This window comes from Ambystoma mexicanum, chromosome 6q, assembly GCF_040938575.1.
Source record: "Ambystoma mexicanum isolate Mex_15411 chromosome 6q, UKY_AmexF1_1, whole genome shotgun sequence".
Classification (NCBI taxonomy): Eukaryota; Metazoa; Chordata; class Amphibia; order Caudata; family Ambystomatidae; genus Ambystoma; species Ambystoma mexicanum.
In genome coordinates this window covers 1,122,645,816-1,122,668,121 of record NC_090937.1, presented here as the reverse complement: position 1 = coordinate 1,122,668,121, position 22,306 = coordinate 1,122,645,816, and the positions used below count along the sequence as shown (strand labels likewise).

The following is a 22,306-nucleotide window of genomic DNA, read 5'->3' as shown; positions in this document are numbered from 1 at the left end:
AGACTGAATATCACAAATAATTTGCCTGCTGCTCATGAAGCTAAGCAGAATCAGCCTGGGTTGGTTTGTGGATGGGAGAGAGCAGGGGAAATACCAAGCTTAGTGATTGCTACAATTTTTAAAATCATAAGCTTTTTGAGTGAACTTCCCCACAGATTAGCCAATGTGTCTGCTGAAACCTGTACCCTGCCCCGGGTAGACCCAGGCTCTAACCAGTCAGCTAGTGGGTCTCTAGAGCCAGCCGTGCTCAAATTAAATTAAAATGTATAAACCCAATCCATGTGCAACAATCACCAAACTTGGTATTCCCTGGTGCTCTTCCATGCACAAGCCAACCGAGAGCGATCCTGCTTAGCTTCACAGGCGGCAGGTAAACGATTAGTGGCATTCAGGGTGCCAAAATGAAATTCAGGTTGTATTCGGCTTTACAGCCTGGATGGGTTCCACCCTGCTGCCTGTGAAGCTAAGCAGGAGCAGCCTTGGTTGGGTTGCTGATGGGAGACATTAACATGTTGCAAGGCCAGGGCATGTCGCAAGGGGCTTGAGCTTCTAATGATGCCAGCTTGAGGGGCAGGTCTTATAATTAACTGCAGCGGGGGTACTTGAACTTAGGGTGATGATCAATGGATAAGATTAGCACAAGATGGCGGTTTCACATATATAAATATGACAAAAATCTAAGGTAAGATGCATTGGAATTTATCCATTGGGACAATAAAATTCCTGAATGAACTTCCCCTTGAAGAGTAACAGAGGATTGTTTTATGTTCAAATCCTGTGCACATTTGCACACCTTAGTCAAACAACGATTTTAAGTAAATGGGTTCATCACACAAGCTCTGGGGATGCGCAGATGTGATCGTTTAAAGAGGTCGCACATTTTGCAGTGTGAGGTGTGAAATAATATTCCTGGCTTTTTGGCTCATAAGTAAGAAAAAAAGGGTACATTTAAAAAATGTTTGTTTGCATGCTCGTTTGTGCGAATACTCATGTGTAGATACTAGAATGAGTGTGTGAGTCTGGAGTAAAAGGCACAGTTTCAAGGCACCGAGGGCTACTTGATGCAGAGCAGCAGTCAGAATCGACTTGGCCACAAGCATGAATGGTGGAGAGCGTGGGCATAGATTGATGAGACATGCCTCTTTGGGCACGAGCAGCGTGGAAAGTGTGTTGTGCAGGGGCCATGGGAGCATGTACTGTTGAGACCAGGCTCGTTACTTTATTTGAGCAAAAAAAAAGGGAGCATGAAAGGGGAGCAGATCTCATTTGGGAAGAAACTGCTCGAGAGAGGAGCAATGCTGGAATTTTGATGAGATAGGCCTCGTGGTATTTCTATGGGGACAGCCAGCCTCAATACCAGTTACAACATGCTCCTGGGTGCTGCTGGTGACCTGGCAGTTACTGGAGTGTTGCCACGTGTGCCCCGTAGGGCGGTGTGCAAAGCAGACATTGGCACCCATTTTTCCTGAAACTGCTGCTGCGAAATACACATTTTTGACCATTTTTTTTTTTTTATGTGTACAGTGAAGGAACAGCCAACATCGTACTGCATTAGTTCAGGTACACTTGCTCGATTGGACGCAGAGTTAACATTTCCATCTCCCACTGTTACACTTTCTGCAACCGCGCTAGACCGTAGCGTTATTGTCGAAGTGACGCATGGAAGCCCAGCTACCTTTTTTGACCACGCGTTGGCAGAACACGATTACTCCCATTCATTTTAAAAGGAAACAACATGGATTTGTTCCCCCTAGTTCGCACCCGTCCCACCCACTTCCGACCCGCTGGATGCTACCGCGTGTTGGTCACGCACAAAACAAATGAAACTTCGCACTGGCAACATAAAACGTAATGCATTTTTATAAAATAACGGCATGTTTTGAAATTCTACCCAGCACCTCCCAGGAAACATGCATGCAACATGCATTTGAAAGACATTACAAGTAAGTAGGAAGCAGTAGTGTATACTCAGTGTTCGGGACAAGAGCTAGTTCCTCGGCTGCTGCCGCTTGCACAACGTAGCCGTCAATCATTTAAGCGCACTAATTAATATTAATTGTCTGCACAGGCAGCCACGGTGTTGATTATTTGCACTATCCCATTAGTTTAGAATCGCCGAGTACCCACAAACTCACTAAAATGGGCTCTTAGTGGGAAGGGGCGGTTCGCGTGTTTGTTACTCATTTGGATTCTGACGGGGAATAAGTAAACAGCAGCCCCTTAGTGATGCTTTTGACAACCGTGTACACTGCAGGTAGGTCACAGTTCCACTACTATTGCGACGGGCGCTGCAGCTGTCACAGCCAATGCACGCTCTAGATTATGAGGAGGGGGGACACCACACATATGAATAAAATCCAGTAGCAACTTACCATGTGTTGCCAGTCAGCTGCAGGGAGTCATTCCGTCCCAAGGGCAGCACAGCTCTGCAGAGGGTGGGTACTGCTTATCCTGAGGCAGCATCGGCCTGGTAGCCTCGGCGCTCCGCCTCCTTCTAGCCACACGCCCGGTGCTCCGCCCCCCCCTCTTTCTGCGCTCACGCCCACGGCATCCTCCTGCACCGAAAGCTTCAGTGCTCCAAGTGTAAAAAAAGGTAGGGACCGATGTTCCCTCTGCCACGCCCCTTTTTCTGCCCACTAATTCCCCGCCCCTATACTCACCGTCACTCTCCATCAATCCCCCATTCAAATACCATATCTGGGTCCTTACTTCCCTCCAACTTTGATTTTTTCAACACTGCCAGTAAAACCGAAGAGGACACAAGGAAAGAAAACATGTATTTAAATGACCACCATCAATGTGTCACTGTCCCACTCAGCGTGCACCTTCCCCGCCCAGCCCACGTTTCGCACCCCTTAAGAAGCCTGGCCCGCCACAGACACACCCCTCCCATAAGTCTGAGCCTCAAGTCATTCATACGCAGATCGCGAGCAGGCTGCGCTTTTTGGCTGCTTGAGAATGAATGGGTTTTATTTCCCAAACAGTCTACGGAAATAAATAATAACTCCCATTACTTGAAAGACAGCGCACTGGAGCCGTACACTGCCTTGATATCAGCTAGGTTTGGGTTCGAGTCCCCAGTACGCAAGAAACGTATAGCAGAAGTATTTTGTGTCGTTCTGGAACTGTCTTCTCGGCTGCATAAAGTAAGGGACCGATGACAGATTAACCTGAAAAGTAAGGGAACGTCGTACCCTTTCGTTCCCACCCAATTTGACCCATGGAAAGCTTCTTATGTCTTCCCTCTCCACTCCAAAAATAAACAGACGGGATATTTTTTATGAGCAAAGGGCGCGACGCCCTTTGCTCATATATATCACGTCTGTTTATTTTTGTCACACTTGGAACTCTGATTTCCCGTTCTGTTCCGACTTAGCTGCTCGCTAGCCGCCCAGTTTAAGCTGCTTAAAAGCCACCGACCCTCACCTTTCTTCTCAAGCTAACAGAGTCTATCCCCGGGGACGCCCTGCACCTTGTTCGTACTCCGCCCCTAATGATTCTTGCTCAGTCTCCTCTGCTCCTTAGTATTGATAGTTATTTGCCCTGGCCGCTCTGTGCCCCGCCCCTTACTCCTCTGTCATAAGCCTTAACCCCGCCTTGCTTTCTTGGCCACGCCCTCTCTTAGCTCAGTTTGTCAGTTCCTCTTGGTCGCGTTTACCTCCCTAGGTTCCTTTTAAGCGCCAGTGGACTTTTAAAGTTTGCTTAAAGATCAGTGCAGAATTTACCCCGCTGTGCGTTTATTAACTGTGCTAAAAACATTTGATATGAAAAGAAAAAAAAAATCACGCGTGCCACCTGCGCAGTGTTACATTATTCACGGTTTGCTAACCACGGACCGTGCACAGTACATGCTTTGGCAAGACATTGATGCCGGGGTTGGGAAATAAAGTAGAACATTATTAATTAAAAGATGATTAAAAGCTCGTGATGGGACTTTCGGATATATATTTTAAAATGTGTTCTGTTTGGAAACTTAACAACAAGAAAGTTGAGTTATCCTTGTGCCCACTACAGCTTATTTAAAGGAGCGTTCTTTCTGATTTAACTGGGGATCAGCGAGGCGTCTATTTTTTATAGTGGATGGAAGTACGTTGTGGGGACTCTCTGTTTTTCATACACGGGTTTCATATTCGTGCTGAGGAAGTCCAACTCTGATATCAAACGTTTGCAGCAAACTCGTCGTGCTTTTTTAACCCTTTATTCTGGATGTGTTTCTCCGAAGCAATGATGCTTGTGTGATACCCATACATTGCTGAATACCGATTTCCTTAACCAGTGTAGGAACATTGCATGGATTTTGAATTATTATTGACCAAACTGCCAGTATCAAATAATACAGATTTTGCATACTAACTTTCAGGAAAGTCATGATTCTATTAAAGACAGGCTGGCAACATATTACGTTTCTCAATCTTTAATGCCAGAGAACAGCATCATTGAAAACTTTCATATACTTTTAAACCTAATTAGATTTTACACGAACAGCCAGGAGAAATTAGTTTAACAATAAAAACATGTCATTGTCTCCTCCAATCATAGTCCATTCAGAGCATATACGTCTCTCAACTGGGAAACCACATCCTCTTTCTTTGATGCAACTATTTTATGTGTCATTTACTTTATGGAACCCCTCTGCACCTTATGGATTTCTTCAACATCAGCCGACTTAAGTTCTGTGACGCCGATTTCGCTTCTGTTCCTGAAATAAGCACAAACTTATAACTAAAATTTGGTGGGTTGTTCGTTGTCACAATTACTCACAGATAGTGATAATGATTAACTAATTCTAGCAATAAATCCCATTTCTAGAAGAATGATCAAATTCTACTCATCGATCGTGCAATGCATCAAAATCTCACTTTTGTGAGGATGGGATAATATTTTGCCTATGTGTCTTTAATAGAATCATGACTTTCCTGAACTGTAGTATGGACATTCTGCATTCTAAGGCAAGACCGGAGGCTCCTATTATGCTAGTTTAAGCTTACCAATAACAAAGCAACTTGCTCAACTGGCTTGAAGTAGAATGTCTTAAAGACCTATTGCCCTGACCAGTCTGCAGCTCTCATAATATCTTCCAGCCTGGCATGCACTAAAAATGCTCAAGCGGCCAATGAGCTGCGAATAAGCAACTGGCTTTCTCCGAAAGACCTGGCTTTCTCTAGGCACGATGAAAATCATCCATGCTAACAAGGTCAGGGACCCGTTCAGGACCATCGGGTGAAGACACCCTGCTGAATCTTGCAGGTTCTGCAGCATTTGTGGCATCCAAATCAGTATCCTTGCTGAGAGTTCTAGGAGGTCTGGGAACCAAGGTTGTGTTGCCCCAAATGGGGTAATCAGGACGACTTTGGCCCTGTGCCTGTACACAACGGAGAGTGTACAAGTGATCACAGTGAAAGGAGTGAAGGCATAATACTTTGTTGGCCCCCACCGCTGCAAAAATACATCTATCACGGCTGCCTCTTGATCTGGCCTTCAAATGAAGAATCTCTCCAGCTGATGGTTGGCCCTTGAGGCAAACACATCCGTGCCGTACACTCCCCAAATCTTCAACCTTGGGAAGACCTCTCTGCAGATTCCAACCGCTGGCATCTCTCAGGAATGTTGAGTTCCAATGTGTTGCTGTGTTTGCCAGTTAAGGCAGATACTCTTGTTGGGAAGGAGGCAGTCCCGTCCCACCCTCCTAAGCGTGTTAGAGTGAGGTGAGATGCATTGGAAGCCCTATGATGGGCAAGGGGGAGGGGGGACAGTGAAAGGACCATCTCCAAATATAAAGAACCTCACTTCAATATAATGAAATATAATTAATTCACACTGTGTAGCGCAGGGCGCAAGCAACATTGCTATTTAGCCTTGATATTAGTAATCATAGGTTGAAGGTAAGACCTGCACAGCGAATGCAGCATTGCATGCATTAGGCCCAAATTGCGAGAGGAGGGAACTCTCCAGCCATGCCCGAGGCCCATGAGGACAGCCCACACCCTCAACCATCACAATGCCTATTCATTGTTCTAACAGTGTTGGAAAAATGTGTTTTTTACTTAAGAGGAATGTGCCCTACAAGGCCCTGATCACAGACTGGTGCCTGGTGTGCATGTTATCTCACACTGGCCAAAGTATGACATGACCCAAGTTATAGCCCATATAATTATAATTGACTAAACCTTAAGATCTCTGAATTCCATGGCACCAGGTGCCTTTTGACCACCAACCCCAAAGTAACAAGTCCTGAAATGTTCAAAGATGGCAGACAGGGCACATCGCTGAGTGACAATCATATGATTTGTATTGCAAGGTGCTGGGAGGGATAAATTATAGTTCAAAATGAGGATAGAGACCTTGGAGCCGGATGGCGCGGAAGCGAGTGAATGAAATGTTTGTGTGATGGTTAGAGTGCCCCAGAACCTCCTTTGTGCCTGTCTTAATGCCTGCCAGCTGCACAGTATAGTAATAAAATAACATTATGTTAGGAGTGTAGTTAATTTGTTCTATGAACATCGAACGTGAGAAAAGATGATCACTGCAGCACCCACATGATGGAAGACAGACGGACTAGGCTGCCAATGACCTGTCATCTCCTATGGAGCAGGTGGATCCTGTATAGGCGCACACCAACCAACCGCACAGGTTTCTACTGTATATGTTGCGTCATTAATGACAATGTTCTTCTTTATAAGATTCTGCTTGTACTACCATTTGGCAGAATGTTCTTGGCAGCAGAGTTCTTTGCTGTTGCTCTCATCGGCGTGTGAGATTAAACTTGCTATCCTTACAAGAGCGACTTGGGCCTTTCTTCCCTAGCGGGTTGTATTCTCGGGTTTGAGTGTTCAGGGACTTGCTTTCAATTGGGGACCCCAATATGATCCCAGTGCCCCCTGGTATTTGCGGAAATGGTGCAGGCACTTCTCACGACCCGTCCCGAAAAAACACGCATTCCAAGTGGTTTAGCAGGAGCCATTTTAAGAGCCGCCCTCTCTGCTCTTTGAAGTGGGGAGCAGCTTTGCGGAGAGCGCAGGCTGGTGTTGGAACCCTGTGACAGAGGAGTGGTGGTGAGAACGCACATGTGAGTAGACTCTTGTAAGCGATAACAAGTAGGGGAAAGATGCACAGGGAAGTGTGAGAGGTGTGAGCACGTGGAGAGGAAGGACATTGATGTGATGTGGGTGTTGTTTGTGTTATTTCATATTGGTGTTTGTGCTGGTAAGACATTATACGGTAAGGCAAAGGTAATACAAAGGTAAGGCAGGGAGCCCCTCCTCGGATGGGGAGGGAAGGTGGTACCACAATAAAATATATTATATATATACACAATAATATATATTATTCCAACACAACGAGGCCTTAAACAAGGGTGTACTCTGGCAGCTTTTTATTTAATTTGTTTATACTGGATATGGGAGTGATATTTGCTGACACAATGGGTGATCCACCTAATTTAAGCCTGCAAAAAACTAAGATATCTACTCTATGCAGACGATTTGGTGCTCTCATCCCAGACCCCAGTAGGTTTGCAAAATATGTTAGATAAGCTTGCATGCTATGCTCATGACAATAATCTGGTGATAAATACAGAAAAAACCCAGAGTGTAGTCTGCAATAATAATGCTCGCCGTAAGAAGTCTTCCTATAAGTGATCTTTGCTTGGGAATTAATTGGAAATAGTCCCCCAATATAAATATCTAGGGGTGACATTTGCAAATACTAACAGGAGTGATTTGTATGAACTAGAATAAAAAAACAAATTGCAGGATCTGACATCTCAGGCGAAACTACTAGTGTATACATTTGGCAAATTTTCACTCAAGCATATAATGATATTTTACCAGCGAAAGGTAATTCCTACCTTATTATATGTAGTTCAAGCTATGACACCACGAAAACGAGAGGTTTGGGATGTGTTAGAATTTAGGTTTTGGAAACAAGTACTAATCTTACCTTCATGTACTCCTTTAGCCTTGATACGCTTTGAATTGGGCGCTTCATCGATGTACTCTCATGTGTTATGGAAGATGTGTGCATTTTTGAGGAAATGTTTGCTAAATTTAGAAACGCCAAATATCTTAGGCATTGTAGCCCAGCAGCTCTTAAAATCAAAAAATCTTTTGTCTGTGAGTTGGTGCAAATATATATTTTATGCTTTAGCAGACGCTCCCGTAACTGTAGAAATGATGATTGCGAATCCAGAACGGGCTAAGATCAAAATCTTCCAATATGACTGGATCTGCAATCAATCAAATTGTAACACCTATTGTTTTGTGTATAAGAGATTGATATCCATGGCTGACTATTTGATAAAATGTCCTTCTCCACATATACGCAGGCAATATATGAGATTCAGATTTAATTTATGGCACACTAGGGCAGTTTTGTCCAGAAGATATCAAATACTGCCAAATCAGAATTACTGTCGGTTTTGTTTAGATATGTCACAAAAAGAAACTCTACAACATTTTATTGTAGATTGTCACATGTTAACTACAAGACGCTCAATGTTTTTTAAAAATCTAATTCCCTCAAATAGCCTGCTGGACTCTAATGATATGTGGAAACTAATCTTTTCAAGTTCAAGATCAGCGGTAAAGGTAGCAGTCGTACATTTTCTTGAAGCGGTACTACCTGATATAGAGAGTTAAAGAGTGTTAATATTTGTGCCACCCTAATATGATTAATGTCAGTAGGATCAGCCCTAGGACGTCGTCGTTCTGGTATATATGCTTAGTGGGTCAAGTTTTAATGGATTAACATTGTGATAAATAATTGATTATGATAATCCTTTGTATTAATATTTGATATGAAAAGTAAGATAATTAGATAATTAGAATAGTTTTCTTTTCTGTTCTGTCTAGTTTAGTTTAGTTTATCGTTTACTCTGTTTATGGAAGTCAATGTATTGTAGTATTATTTTTGTTCTGCCTTTTTCTTTTGTAATATATTCGTAATGTTCTATAATTGAAAAGTTGATTTTATTAACTAAATCAAATTAAAAAAAGAAAAAAAAGAAGAAAAAACATATATTATTTAAAGGAGGAATCCGGAAATAAAAGTAGTACTCTCATGTAAGTAGTAGGTCTGGAACAAGAAGGGGTTGTTATTTTAGCTTGTTATTTTAGTTAACTTTATTTGTGTTCTAGTGGATCAAGAACATGCCCTAGGAGGGGCAGAAATAGTGTGTGTCGTGGCGCGGTGTGTCATTGGATGGTTTCATGGAGTGATGGGTGTCCGCAAGGAAGCAGGACAGAAAAGGGTGGGGTTTAATTTTCTTTCTTGTCACAAGCAGGGCCAGCGTGCGCGGTGCGTTAGTGGGGTCTGTAAGAGATAGACATCACTAGCATGGGGGGAGGAACAACAATAGAGTATATGTACAAGTCCCTGCCACTGTATAGTGACAGGGTGGAGAAATACCATAAGCAGTTGTTAGGAAAGATTCTCTTTGCTGCACCTTTCCTTCCATCTTTATGGAACCCCTAAACTTGTTGCTTATATTTTTTAATCTGACCTGTACTTTTTGCAGTACAGTGACTGGCCTTTGCTCACATGTTATGGGGAAACTGACATGTCCTTCAGGCTGTCAGTACTGGGAAACATTGTTTTCCTTAGTCGTGTTACTATGTTAGTACTTTTGATTACTTTTGTATCACTTGTGGTAACTTTTTTATCATTGTGCACAGCAGCTTACACTGCAGTACAATGGGGTGCATTTTTGTTTGCCCCAGACTAACACTCAGGAGATCTTTGGTTACTCTAGGTGTGCTAAAAGGATGGGCTGGTGGCAGTAGTGACTTTTCCCCACTTTTTGGGGAATTTCGTTTTAGCTTTACTCTGTTCACCGCGTTTGGATACTAACTGTGGCTACTAGTCAAACATGGCCGTGCTACAAGATTTTACGCCTGTTCTTCATGTTGTTCTGTAGCTTCTTCCTGGCCTCAGAGGCAGGGAAAATCCATCCTTATAAGGACTTCCAGTACCCGGGAAAGCAGGAGCTTTTGGTGGGCTACTGCAGGGCTATGTGTGTTTACAGTCAGGATGTGGGCTGGGTCAGTCTGACTCCAATCCACATACTGGTTTCAGTGTGTCTGAGTGGTATGCATGAATGTTCCCTCCAGTGGTCCTTATTGGACCACTGCTGGGGTGTGTGTGTGTGTGTGTGTGGGCTGGTCCTGCTATTGGCTAGTGGGAGTTTCAGCTCTTACCTGGCTTTTAGGATAAGAAGGGGACCCCTGCACCCATTCTTCAGAGATCCTGGAGAAACCTGAAGGAGACAAGTATCCTATCCAGCTGTGAGACCCACAAAGAGACCTGAGAACCGACTGAAGGAGGCCTGGCAACCAACTTCTGCTGCTGTCCTGGAGGAGCCCTGTCTTGCTCTTGATCTTTAGTAGTCTTGCGAATGAGCTACGACCCTTGGAGTGGAGGGACCATCCATTCCTGATGTCTGCTCGGTGCTCTGCCAAAGGAAGTCTTCGGAAGTGTCCCGGAACCGTCCTGTGACTGACGAGCTTTGTTTTTGGGATACCCTGCTGCCGGTGTTACCGTACAGAGTTTCGGCCTGAAACTTGGTGGATCTTCAACTGGCCCTACAAGACGACCTCCTGCGAAATGTCAGCATCCTAGCACAAATGAGACCCGAAATAGAAGGGAAAGTTCAACTGTGGCTATTGAATCCATCTGCATCAGAGTGCGCGGTGTGCACCTTCCGAAAACTGCTTTCCTGACCTAAGTCCAGTCCTGACAGAGGTGCTGCATCGAGTTTTTCTGCATTCATTGACTGAGAGTCCTTGCACCAGCAAAAGACACCAACCAGAGTTCAGATCGAACCTGCAAACCCTGGAAATCAAGGGCTGTGGATTCTGGTGGGAAAAGCAACATCAGACACCCTTTCTTTTTTCTACCAAGTCTGGGAAAGATTTGGAGTAAGGGGGGTAAGCTACAGAGTTTATACCCTACCCCTATACTCCCATTATAAGTCAGTAGGCTTATAATAATGCTTAATTCTAACACTTGTGACTTTGCCATAACTTACCTATGCAAGACATCTGCCTGCTGGAACTACTTTTGGGAATTTAGTTGAACTTGAACCCTAAAACCAAGAACCCTTCAGTGGACCCCAGATGCCCTACCTGCATTTTTTCCTGCATCCTAAATTCTGTGGAACTTTATCCTGAACTATTGGGCTTAAGGCCCCAGGCAAATTAGGGCTGGACAATTTTGAAGAACCTGGCCTAGATCGCCTGTCACTGCTACCTAAAATGGTTTGGCTACAGCTTCCTAGAGTAGTTCCTGTCACAATATAGGTTGGCCTTCTATACATCTGTCCACCAAGGCACAGTATAGAAAATCAGTCCTAACAGCAATGGATTGCGGAGAAAGGAGGAGAGGGAATGCCCTGCCTGTGGCCAGAGCAGGGCTCCCATAATAAGAGCGTTTTGGAACATATGTCTACAATTTTAGTAGCCAAGTATGAGGGGAAACAGCTACAGAAGAGAGAAGAACGTTTAGATCTCTGGCAAATGTTTGAGGACACAGAAGACCAAGGGGATGCGGCATGGGCATAGATATAGAAAGATGGAAAGTGTCGAAGGGGAGAAGGAGAGGGTGGGGCATCAGTGGAGCAAGGGGGATTATATCCCTTGGCAGCGTGTCCCGCAGACAGGTACACAAATCCAATCTAGGTACCCACTGTGGTAGGAACCCCTTCAGCACCAGTAACACCACAGGCTACTGCTCCCCCATCTCCATACGTACACCCACCTGAAGTAACGCCATCCGCGGGCTTCATGTCAAGGGAGTTCATAGATAGGTTGGCAGGGTTGCTAACAGAACTGAACAGGATACAGACATCCTCAAGAGCAGTGAGGGATGTGGGGGTGTCGGAGAAGGGTTGGGTGAATGGAGATCAGGGGAGGTACTGCTTAGGATGGTTACTGATGGTTCCAGTAGGGCCTGTATTGTCTTTCAAAATACCCTCCTCCGCCTCCCATGATAAATGGATATTGTTTTACCCTGGGCTGCGCCGCACCTGGCTTCAGCAGCTGCTGCATTTGCAATAGAAAAAAGTTCTACTATTTTGATGGGATGCTCGGTTACGTTGTATGTGTAACATTGTCTATTTGCCATCCAGAAAGGTCAAAGTCCACCCTGACTACAGAGAGATCCTCGGCGTACAAGATTATATTTCAAAGCCCCACATTCATGTGGTTAGATGTAAAACAGTGAATCTGGCTACCTTTTTAACAGTTATGTCCACTGTCTAAGATCTGATAATGCACAACTGTGCCACATACGAGGGGGAGGAGGGTGATATCCCCAAAGCAAAGGATTGTGCATTGACAGAGGGTGAGGTACTCTTCACTGAAGGGTCGTCTACAATTGACCAGAAGGATGGGTAAAGACATACAGGGGCAGCAGTGGTACAACTTGAGAAAGGGTCTAAGAGACAGTTGTCTTGAAGAGATTGCCCATGCATTATTCTGCACAGGGGGCAGAACTCATAGTGCTAATTGAAGCATTGAGAGGTTCCAAAGGGTGCCATGTCACAATATATTGAGACTCATCGTACGTCACAACAACTGTGCACATCGGTCTATCCCACTGGAAGAGTAAGGGGTTTCGGAGGTGTAAGAAACTCATGGTGGCAACAGTAAAGACAGACACAATTGATCACAGTTTAAGGGTGTTTATTAAACTGTATAAATGGGTGAGAAAAACACCTAATCTAAACCTAAATCTAAGATGGGAGCAAGCTACGACCATCAAATGATAATAAGGCAGTCCTAGCGGCGCCTTGTTAAATAAAAAGGGCATATACTAAAACAACCTGTTGCCAAACCTTATGGCTAAATTACAAAATAGTGTGGGATAATGTTCACCAGAAAAGAAAGAGGTGTTCACAAAATGATAAGTCAGGATGGTCTAATTAGGGTCTCCCTTCCCCAAGTTTTTATCACGGGACAAGGCGGGACTTTCGAGCACAGGACACTCCTGGGCTTCTCCTGCACAAGCTTTTAGTTTGTTTCCAAATTATTAGGGCCTTCTGTGGCCAAGTCTCTTTTACACCAAGTCTCTTGCCTCAGAGGTCCTGATGTTCTATAAATGACAAACAAAAAATTCCTTTCATTAATCTTCCCATCAAGTGATTCCCTTCACCCGTGGAGCCCTCCAATCCTTTTTTTACCATTGCCTTCCCTCATTTGTGTTCCCATTTGCCAGTCTCACACAGTTCAGGTATTCATAATTTCTTGGGGGACTCACTTCCCCTAGCTTTTATAGCCCTCATGCAGGCTTTCCCTTAAGCCCCCAGTCAGGCTTTCCACATTTATCATTCATACAGCGTTTTTCTCAGCCGACCGCACATGCCTGTTTCACAATGTCAAGATTTTCGTAATGGATTAAGGACTTCCGATTGTAAAAGGGATTTTGGTTCGACCCTTCTATGACCACCTTAACTTTATTCGGAATTTCCTATGGCCTCTTGTCACTATAGGTTTGATAACCAAACAGGTCTTCATTACTTTCTCATTATTGATTCACAACTGTCATTAATCATGTAAGGTATGCACCAGACAGAGACCTTTGCCTGGGCATTTGCATTCTGCCTGACCACTCTGTCAATGTGCAACATTCGCTGTTTATCAAAGTTCCGTAATCACTAGCCCCCTTCTTTCATACTTCTGCCATTTTGCTGCAGACCGGCCTTGCACAAGTTTTCCCACGACTCACCGGCTACGTTTGTGGCTTCGGTCAGGGAACCAAGGATGCTTCCACGACGTCTGCTTCACCTCCCCGACTCTTGTTCTGGTGAGGGAGGATGACAGGTATCTTGAACGCCCCAGTGCAGGTTTTGTCAGCTTTGCTCCACCTCTCAGGGTCTCGCTCAGCCGGGCCCAGACCACTCTGCACTTTATACAGATCTCCCTTCAATCGGGCTCAGACCCCTTGTTTAAGTTTTGTCTAAAGTTAACATTCACATAGAATTCTTCCCTCTGCCGGGATCGAGTCTCCTTTAAAAACTTCTGATTTTCAAAGATTAGTATTTGGACTTCCTGTCCCAGAATTCACAATGTAGATTTTGCTCCCACTTCACAGCTCCCCAAAATGGCAGACCAATATTTTGGGAGCTGTGGGAGTCAAAAGGGGATGTTGAAATGAGGTCAGGGTCTCACCTCCTGCCCCTCATAGACCTGGGTTTTCCTGACTGGCCCCAGGTGAGGGGTTCTGCTTCAGGCACCAGCAGGCAATCCTCAGCTGCCCTGTTCTTGCCTGCTGGAGGAACAGCTCTCTCTCCACACTGCAGTCTCCTCTCAGGTAACAGGGCCAGTGTTTGGGTGGTTTTATTCTTCTCCAAGTCTTCCAAGGTCTCTACAGCTCACTAGGTTGTTCTCCTGCTCTCTGGCACCTTCCAGTATCCCCAACTCGCTCAAAGTGTGCCTTTGATTTCCATCTTTCATACTTCCTGGGAGAGGTAATTAGATTCAGGTGTGCATAGTTGTAAATGGAGGCCTGACCTTTCCCTGCCTCATCTCTCTGAGACAGTCTGTTTTCTGTGTCTGACTAGGTTTTCTGTCAGTAATCTTTATCCTCCTGATTCTTCTCTTCCTCGTCTCAGTGTTTACATGAAAGGGGGGAGTTGGAAAGTCAGTACATTTAGCACAGTAGGAAGGGAAATCTGTTTGAAAGGAAATGGGGTACCGCCTCCCGCCATCGGGTGCCCCTACAATACTTCCTCAGGACACCATATCCAGGTGATCCTCCCCCACTGGTTCACTCCCAGGAACTGGATCCAGCAGCGATGCCGGTGTTCTGGCCACCTCAATGAGAAATCCCTGGGCATCAGTATGTGAGACACCCTCTGGTTTCTTACAGGAGGACAGATGGATCTCCAGTGCAGCATGCAGTGCTGCTAGAAATATTAATAGAATTATCCCAGCCATCTGTTGTGGCGGTCATCAAGTGCGCCTCCCACACCAACGGGACAGAAGAAATATCGATGGGGAACGCAGCCACTGATGTGGTAGCCAAAATGGCGGCATATCTGCCAAGCAAAACACCTACTTAGAATGTTGTGAGCGCCCCAACAGCAAGCGAACATTCAGTACCTTACACAGCATTGCCCATCTCCAATATTATCGAGTTACAAGGAAGGGCACTGAAAGGGAGAAAGAGTTGTGGTTACAGAGAGGTTGCAAGTCATCCCTGACAGATCTGTTATGGAGACAAGAGAGTTCTGGGAAGACAGTAATGCCCCGGGAGCACCTCACAGTAGCCTTTGAACAGTTACATTACCTATCCCACAGTTCGAAGCAGCACATAGCAGCAGATATACAGGAAGATTGGTTTTTACTAAATATTCAGGAGAGTATCACAGAAATGGTTGTACATTGCACCACATGTCAAAGTTTCAGTACAGGGATGACACTACGGACGTTATGGGGCACCTTGCCCCACTCTCCCGGGCCATTCCATGAACTACACATAGATTATGCTGACATGGGTGAGATTTGCAATGGCTCTAGGTATCTCCTAGTAGTGGTTTGGCCTTTCTCAAGGTGTGTGGAAGCAGGCTGTGTGCACACCCAGATGCCAAATAAATGTGCTGCTAGATTTCTGGTATGCAACGTTTTCTCTCGATGGGGTGTGCGTGAGGTTTTAAGGTCAGAAAATAGCACACATTTTTTCAATGCATTGTTTCAGCACATCACAGCACTACTTGGCATCAAGCACTGGATGTGCTCGATTTACCACCCACAGGCCAACGTTGTTGTGGAGAGAATAGACAGGCTCCTCAAAAGCAAATTATCCAAACTGTGTAACACGTTAAAAAAGAACTTGGTGCACTGTTTGCCTCTGGCCCTCTTCAGTTTATGCACACAACCTAGCAAAGACCACCATTTGTCACCTCACAAGGTAGTCACTGGTCAGTGTATGCACACACCCATATTCACTGTGAGAAGAGCTTCAGATGCACATATGGCAGCAACGGTGTTAGGTGATGAGTTCAAAGATTATTTGACCACACTAGCGAGGGCAATTAATTGACTCCTGACAGATTGAAACTCTCAGGATTGAGACGGCAGACACACCGGATGTAGCAACGACAGTAACAGATCCAGAGTGCAGGACCACACAACAGTTGCTGCCTGGTGACTTTGTGTATATTCACAATTTTGTCTGCACGTGGAACAACCCTGGGTCCCACGGGCCATACGAGGTGGTGTTTTGTACTCCTCTCATGGTGAAGGTAAAGGGCTTGCGATATTGGGTCCACCTCACCGACGTCTGCAGGGCACCTCCAGACAGCATGTTGGCACTTAAGTTATCTTAAAAGGAGGGGCAGCAGTACCTGCACCCTATGTTCCTCACAGGCCTGTACAGGCACGATATGTGTGTGTTGTCACACTGCGTTGAAGGGCCAAATCCCAGCTGCTCTCTCTCTCTTTCTCTCTCTCTCTCTTTCTCTCTCTCTCTTTCTTTCTCTCTCTCTCTCTTTCTCTCTCTGTAAAAGTACATCTTGTACATCTCTCTTTTTCTTTGTTTTGTGTTTTTGCTTTTATTTCTAGAGAGAAGGGGGACATGACTAATGTAAATAATTGTTTGTTAAGTAAGGATCTGAGGTGTAGATGCAGAAATGAGAAAATATGGACCTATGCTTTCTATTGTGGGTTGACCATTATTGGAGGATTATGTGTGATATGAATGGTACTATTGGGGCTGTATTGGGGGGAATATGGTGTGGGGGGAGGTGTTATAAAGGGGGGAATGGGATTGTATATTATCCAAATTGGACAGTATATTATCCAAATGGGACAGTACATATAAAGGTTAATAATATTAGTTGACTTACATGTGTTAGTAGCAATATGAGTGCTAACAATAACAATGACAATGAGTAACAATAGTGTTAATATAAGTGTTAGTGATGATTATGACAGGAACAAAACAATATTGAAAGTATGTGCACAATTGGCAATGGGGGAAGCAGTGAAAAGGGTGTTTTCAGCAAATAGATGATTGGTTAATAATTCCAAACAATATGATGTTATTTCCTAAGGCACTGTTACAGTTGGTACCCCTGGAAACGTGTGCTAAATAATTTAAAAAGTATGATACGTATCAAGGGCTGGTTTGGATGTGATTGGGGATATCTGTCATCCTGAATTTTCCAACTCCTGGTATGCTGACATGAGTGGCGTGTGAATAAATGTTGTGAATGGAAGCTGTTATGTGTGTTCACTCATTCCACATGCGTCAGGGGCTCTCAAGGTGTTAGTACTGCAAGCAGTCCCAATTATAGAGGCACAATGCCCAGTTCATCTTGCACTATGCAGAATAAAGGTAATGTTTCCGGCACACAGCTTGCAACTGCAAATGGTGGGTACAAATCTTGCACAGTGCAGCGACAATCCAAAAAACATCAACTGTGTGGTGCTACCCTTTCTGATGGTGAAAGGGCATAAACTTGTCAATAACAACTGGCAGGACACCACACTACCTTGCTTGGCAGAAGGACTGGTAACATACAGCAAGGAAATGATAGCACAGGTGGACAATTTTTGCTCTCAAATTTGGATAGAGCATATCACAAAGTTTACGTGGATTGCAACAATGGAAAATCCAGTGTTAGTGCACAAGGAAGAAGAATGCAAACTTTGTTTCTGCAGCAAGGGTACAGTCTTTGTTGGTTCAAATGAACGTTGCGATAAGACTCTCCTAATTCCAGACATGAAGAAGGGAACAGAAGCCGTGATGGATTACTACTGGGTGTGTGGCCAACAAGCTTACTTGAACCTCCCACCATCATGGAGGAGCTGTTGTTTGCTGGGCACGCTGCACTCAGCACTACCAGTAATCCAGGAAGAACACCAGAAGGGGGAGCACTGCCTGTCAAGGATCCAACTAGTCTCCCCATATTCAAAAATGAAGAAAAGAACTAGCCGCCCACACAAGAGCTCTGCATTCTGCCAGGGAAAGGACAATTCCAACAACTAAAGAGGAAGAAAAGATTGGATTACATATCCAAAGATTCATCCGCGTTGCTTACTGAAATTCATGAAGAATATAGGCTCTTCGGCTCAGCAGAATCCTTTTTCGCATTCCCTACTATTGCCGCGAGTGCAGACTGCAGCAAACCCCAAATGGTTGCAGATCGTGAGATGGGAGCTGGTCCAGTTCACAAACGATACAGAGAACAGGTTCAACGTTATCAAGGTTGAGTTGCGTGTATTAAGACTTATGACGATGCAAAACCGATATGTGTTGGACATGTTAACAGCAATGGAAGGAGGGGGTTGCAAAACATTTGGCGATTCCTGCTGCACATTTGTACCTCCAGAGGATGCAAAGAACGCATCATTATCCCACATAATTGCAGCTGTCCATGGCCTGGGTGTTCACATGAAGAATGAGGGAGGAGTACAGGACTGTGACTGGTTTACTTTGGCATTCAATTGGGCTCCATCATAGCTCGGAGTGACCATGAAGATGTTGATGCTCATCATCGTGTTCATCCTTGTTATTTTCTGCACCTGTCAACTGAGACTTTAATGTTGTGCCAATGTGGCATCCAATAGCACAAAATGATGGTATCAATTGGGGTTTCAAAAGCACCTCGCAAGACAAAAGATATTAAAGTACAGACTGATATCCTACAAAGTGGCCCTAAGTATGAAATGCTCCCCATCCCGTATGGAGATGAAGTTGACCATCTACAGCACACTAACATTTCTCTGCTACCGTAATATAGAGAATTACACAGAGGCTTGGGAGGACCTGGCAGGGGATCGGGGGTGCATCTATATGACTTGCTCACCTGAGGAATATGCACATAGAAGGGGAGAGACTGCGGTCAGTATGCAAAGTGTGGGTACCAATAAAGGGGACACAGCCATATGTGGAACCAGAAAGGAGACAACAGGAGCAGAGGGGTATTAAAGAGTTTGTTACTGTAGAAGTAACGAAAGGGGGAATATTGAGAAGGGGGGGGCCCATCCCACCCCCCTAAGTGCTTTAGAGCGAGGCAAGATGTATTCAAAGCACTATGATGGGGGAGGAGGGATGGTGAAAGGACCACCTCCCAATATAAAGGACCCCACTTCAATATCAAATATAATCAATCCACACAGTGTAGTGCATGGCGCGAGCAGCATTGCTATTTTGCGTTGATATTAGTAATTCTAGGTAGAAGGTAAGGTCTGCGCGGTAAATGCAGCATTGCATGCATTAGGCCCAAATTGTGAGACGAGGGAAATCTCCAGTCATGCTCAAGCCCCCATGAGGACAGCCCACACCCCCAACTCCCAGAACACCTATTCATTGTTCTAAAAGTCTTGCAGGAATGAGCCCTACAAGGCTGTGATCACAGACCAGCGCCTGGTGTGCATGCTATCTCACAATGGACAAAAATATGACCTGGCCCATCCCCAGGTAACCACGGGTTATAGCCCATATAATTGACTAAATCTTAAGATCTCTAAATTCCATGGCACCAGGTGCCCTTTGACCACCATCCGCAAAGCAACACGTCCTGGAATGTTCGAAGAGGGTGGACAGGGCACATCGTTGAGCGACAGTCGTATGATTTGTTTTGCATGGTGCTGGGAGTGATAAATTATAGTTCCTAATGAGGGTGGAGACCGTAGAGCCGATGGCGCAGAAGGATGTGAGTGAAATGTGTGTGTGAGGTTAGAGTGCCACAGAACCTCCTTTGTGCCCGTCTTGAGGCCTGCCAGGTACACAGTATAGTGATAAAGTAGCATTATGTTAGATGTGCAGTTAATTTGTTCTTTGACCTTCGACCGTGAGAAGAAGATGATCACTGCAGCACCCACATGATGGAAGATGGATGGACTGGGCTGGAATCAATGATCTGGCATCTCTTATGGAGCAGGCGTGTCATGTATAGGCGCACACCAACCAGTCGCACGGGTTTGTACTGTATATGTTGCATCATTAATGACAATGTTTTTCTTGATAAGATTCTGCTTGTACTAGTTTTTGGCAGAACGTTCTTAGCAGCAGATTTCTCTGCTGTTGCTCTAATCTGTGTGTGAGATTAATCTTGTTATCCTTACAAGATCGACTTGGGCCTTTCTTCCCTAGCGTTGTATTCTCTCTGGTGTGAGCGTTCAGGGACTTGCCTTCACTCTGCTGTCCCTGAAATGTTCCTTTCCAGGTTGTAATGCCAGAAATCTTTGGCTAGGTCCGCTAGGAGTCTTGATTCCATGCCCACTAGGTGATTTATATATCTCACCATGAGATATTGTCCACCTGCAGAAGGACAAAACACTTCACTGTTTTCAGAGTTTGCACCTTTATGGCAAATGAACCCTCTAGAAGTTCCAGGTAATTGATGTGCATCTGCAGTTCATCAGGTGTCCATCTGCCACTGCTACTTGTCGCTCTGCTTCGGGCTCCACAGCCTAACCTGCTGTCACCCAACTCTTTCACGACATCTGGGACACTTGAGGAGATTGCTTTCCCATTCCATGCTTCCATATGATCCAACACCAGTGCATCTCTGTCCTGACATCGCTGGAGGGGAGGACGGGTGCACTGAGGAAAGGGTGAAGAGGAGGGTAGAGTGGTCTAACCAGACAAGCAGGCATGGTGGTAGTTGTGTTGAGAAGGTCAGGTGACCCTTGGATTGCATCTAGGTTCTGACCAGCTCAGTAGGCTGGTCGTGAAACTTGCTGTGTTAGCTGCAGAGTTTCCAGGTTGCCCAGTCATGATTGGGTCATTAGATTATGTGGCATGTGAAACCAGATGTTGAAATCCACTAATACAGTGAGGTGGGGTGGAAGACTATGATGGCTGCTATGGAGTCACTTATGGATTCTGCAAAGCTTTTGTTGTAGCCCAGGGCAATAGATGAGCAAGAAGCTGTGAGAATATGAAGGGGAGAGCTGGAATTTGACCAACAGGGATTTGCACTCTGAGTTAAGGGCCTGGTCATCAGTGTATGAGATGGATATGGAGGCTTTGGTAAGGTAGGCAATGGCCCCTGCCCGCTGGCCTTGTTTTGGACAATATGTTTGTAACCTGTGAGAAGGCTTCATGCGCAATCGGCCGGACGTCTTGGGAGAACCAGGTTTCGGTGATGAAGAGGATGTTGGGGCATTCTTATGAGATTAGGTTGTATATGTTGTGACAATATTTGACATTGATGAGATGGCTGTTTAGTAGTTTGTTTAAAAGTGGGGGATTCGATTCTGTGTGGGTGCCAGGAGAGGAGAAGGAACGACCCGGAGGGATGGGGTTGCACAAAGCGGAGGTAGGAGGGGGTAATGGCCAATGCAGTGATGGAGACTGTGAAGGTGAGGGAGGGCTGGATGGAGAGGTCAGGAGGTCAGCTTGTGATGTGGCAATGGTGGTATGGTGGTAGGTGGGAATTGGTGCAGCATCTGAGATTTTTGTGAGGGGAGTTCTATGACAGTCCCCAAGAGGTGTGTGAGGTAGAGTGCTTGGCACGTGGGCCCTCGGAACTGTTTAGCGGGTTAAGGAGTAATTTCACTGGGATTGGTGGACTGGGGAAGGAAGCGAGCGTGGAGGTGTGAGAGTTATTTTAATGTCTGGTTGGGAGGAAGAAGGAGTTTTGCTGAAAAGGAATGGCATGGGAGGTGAGGTGCCTATTTTTTAGGTATTATGAGGGAGCCGGGGGTGTGTGAGTAAGAGTTGGAGGGACGGCTGAGCGGGGGTGGTAGGTGGAGGCAAGGTTTGCACGCCATGTGCTTAAAGATGCAAAACAGGGATATGAAAGGGGTGGTGATGATGCTGTTGGGCAGATGATGCTAGTAGGGGTGGAGGTGGAGTGGTCAAAAGTAGGGTAGGCATGGTGGGAGGTAGAGAGCTGCAATGACAACCTATGTGCGGGATGGTAGATGATTTAAAGGGGTGCTAAAAGGTGGGTTGTCGCAGCAGGAAGGGGGTTTGGTGTGAGGAATTCGACCATCCACACGGTGGGTGTGCACTCACCTGGGCTTTCTTGAAATTTTGTATGAAATTGAATGATTGTGGATCAACCTCTGGAAAATGTGTGTGGCTACTCTGGACACATTTTCCTATGCTCACAGCATGACATACACATAGACCTTTGTACTCTGGGTGGACACAGGCTGCAGGCACAGTCCTCTCTGTCACATTTAGTTGGAATGTGACACCCAGGAGTACACCAAGGCATCTCAAAGGGGAGGACAAAACCTTCCTCCTGTCATGGACAGCCTAATTAAATAACAAAGGCTCCATGGATCCACCATATCCTTGATCTCAATCAATTGACCGAAGAAAGCAACACTTTATAAGAATTAAAAGAAGT

The 22,306-nt window shown here is 45.2% G+C and overlaps 1 protein-coding gene across 3 annotated transcripts in view; it reads right to left on the bottom strand.

Moving 5' to 3' along the window:
• Nucleotides 1–2,824, bottom strand: part of CORIN (corin, serine peptidase) — a 1,135,185-nt gene extending 1,132,361 nt beyond the window's left edge. For 2 of the 3 annotated variants that reach the window (XM_069631714.1, XM_069631713.1), the window contains exon 1: nucleotides 2,373–2,823. Coding sequence is in view for 1 of the 3 variants with exons in the window: in XM_069631711.1 (XP_069487812.1) it covers nucleotides 2,373–2,375 (3 nt within the window). In the remaining 2 variants the exon portion in view is untranslated. Of the gene's footprint in view, nucleotides 1–2,372 lie in introns of all 3 variants that reach the window. The other variant, XM_069631711.1, reaches the window with a different exon arrangement.
• Between the last annotated feature and the right edge of the window lie 19,482 nt (nucleotides 2,825–22,306).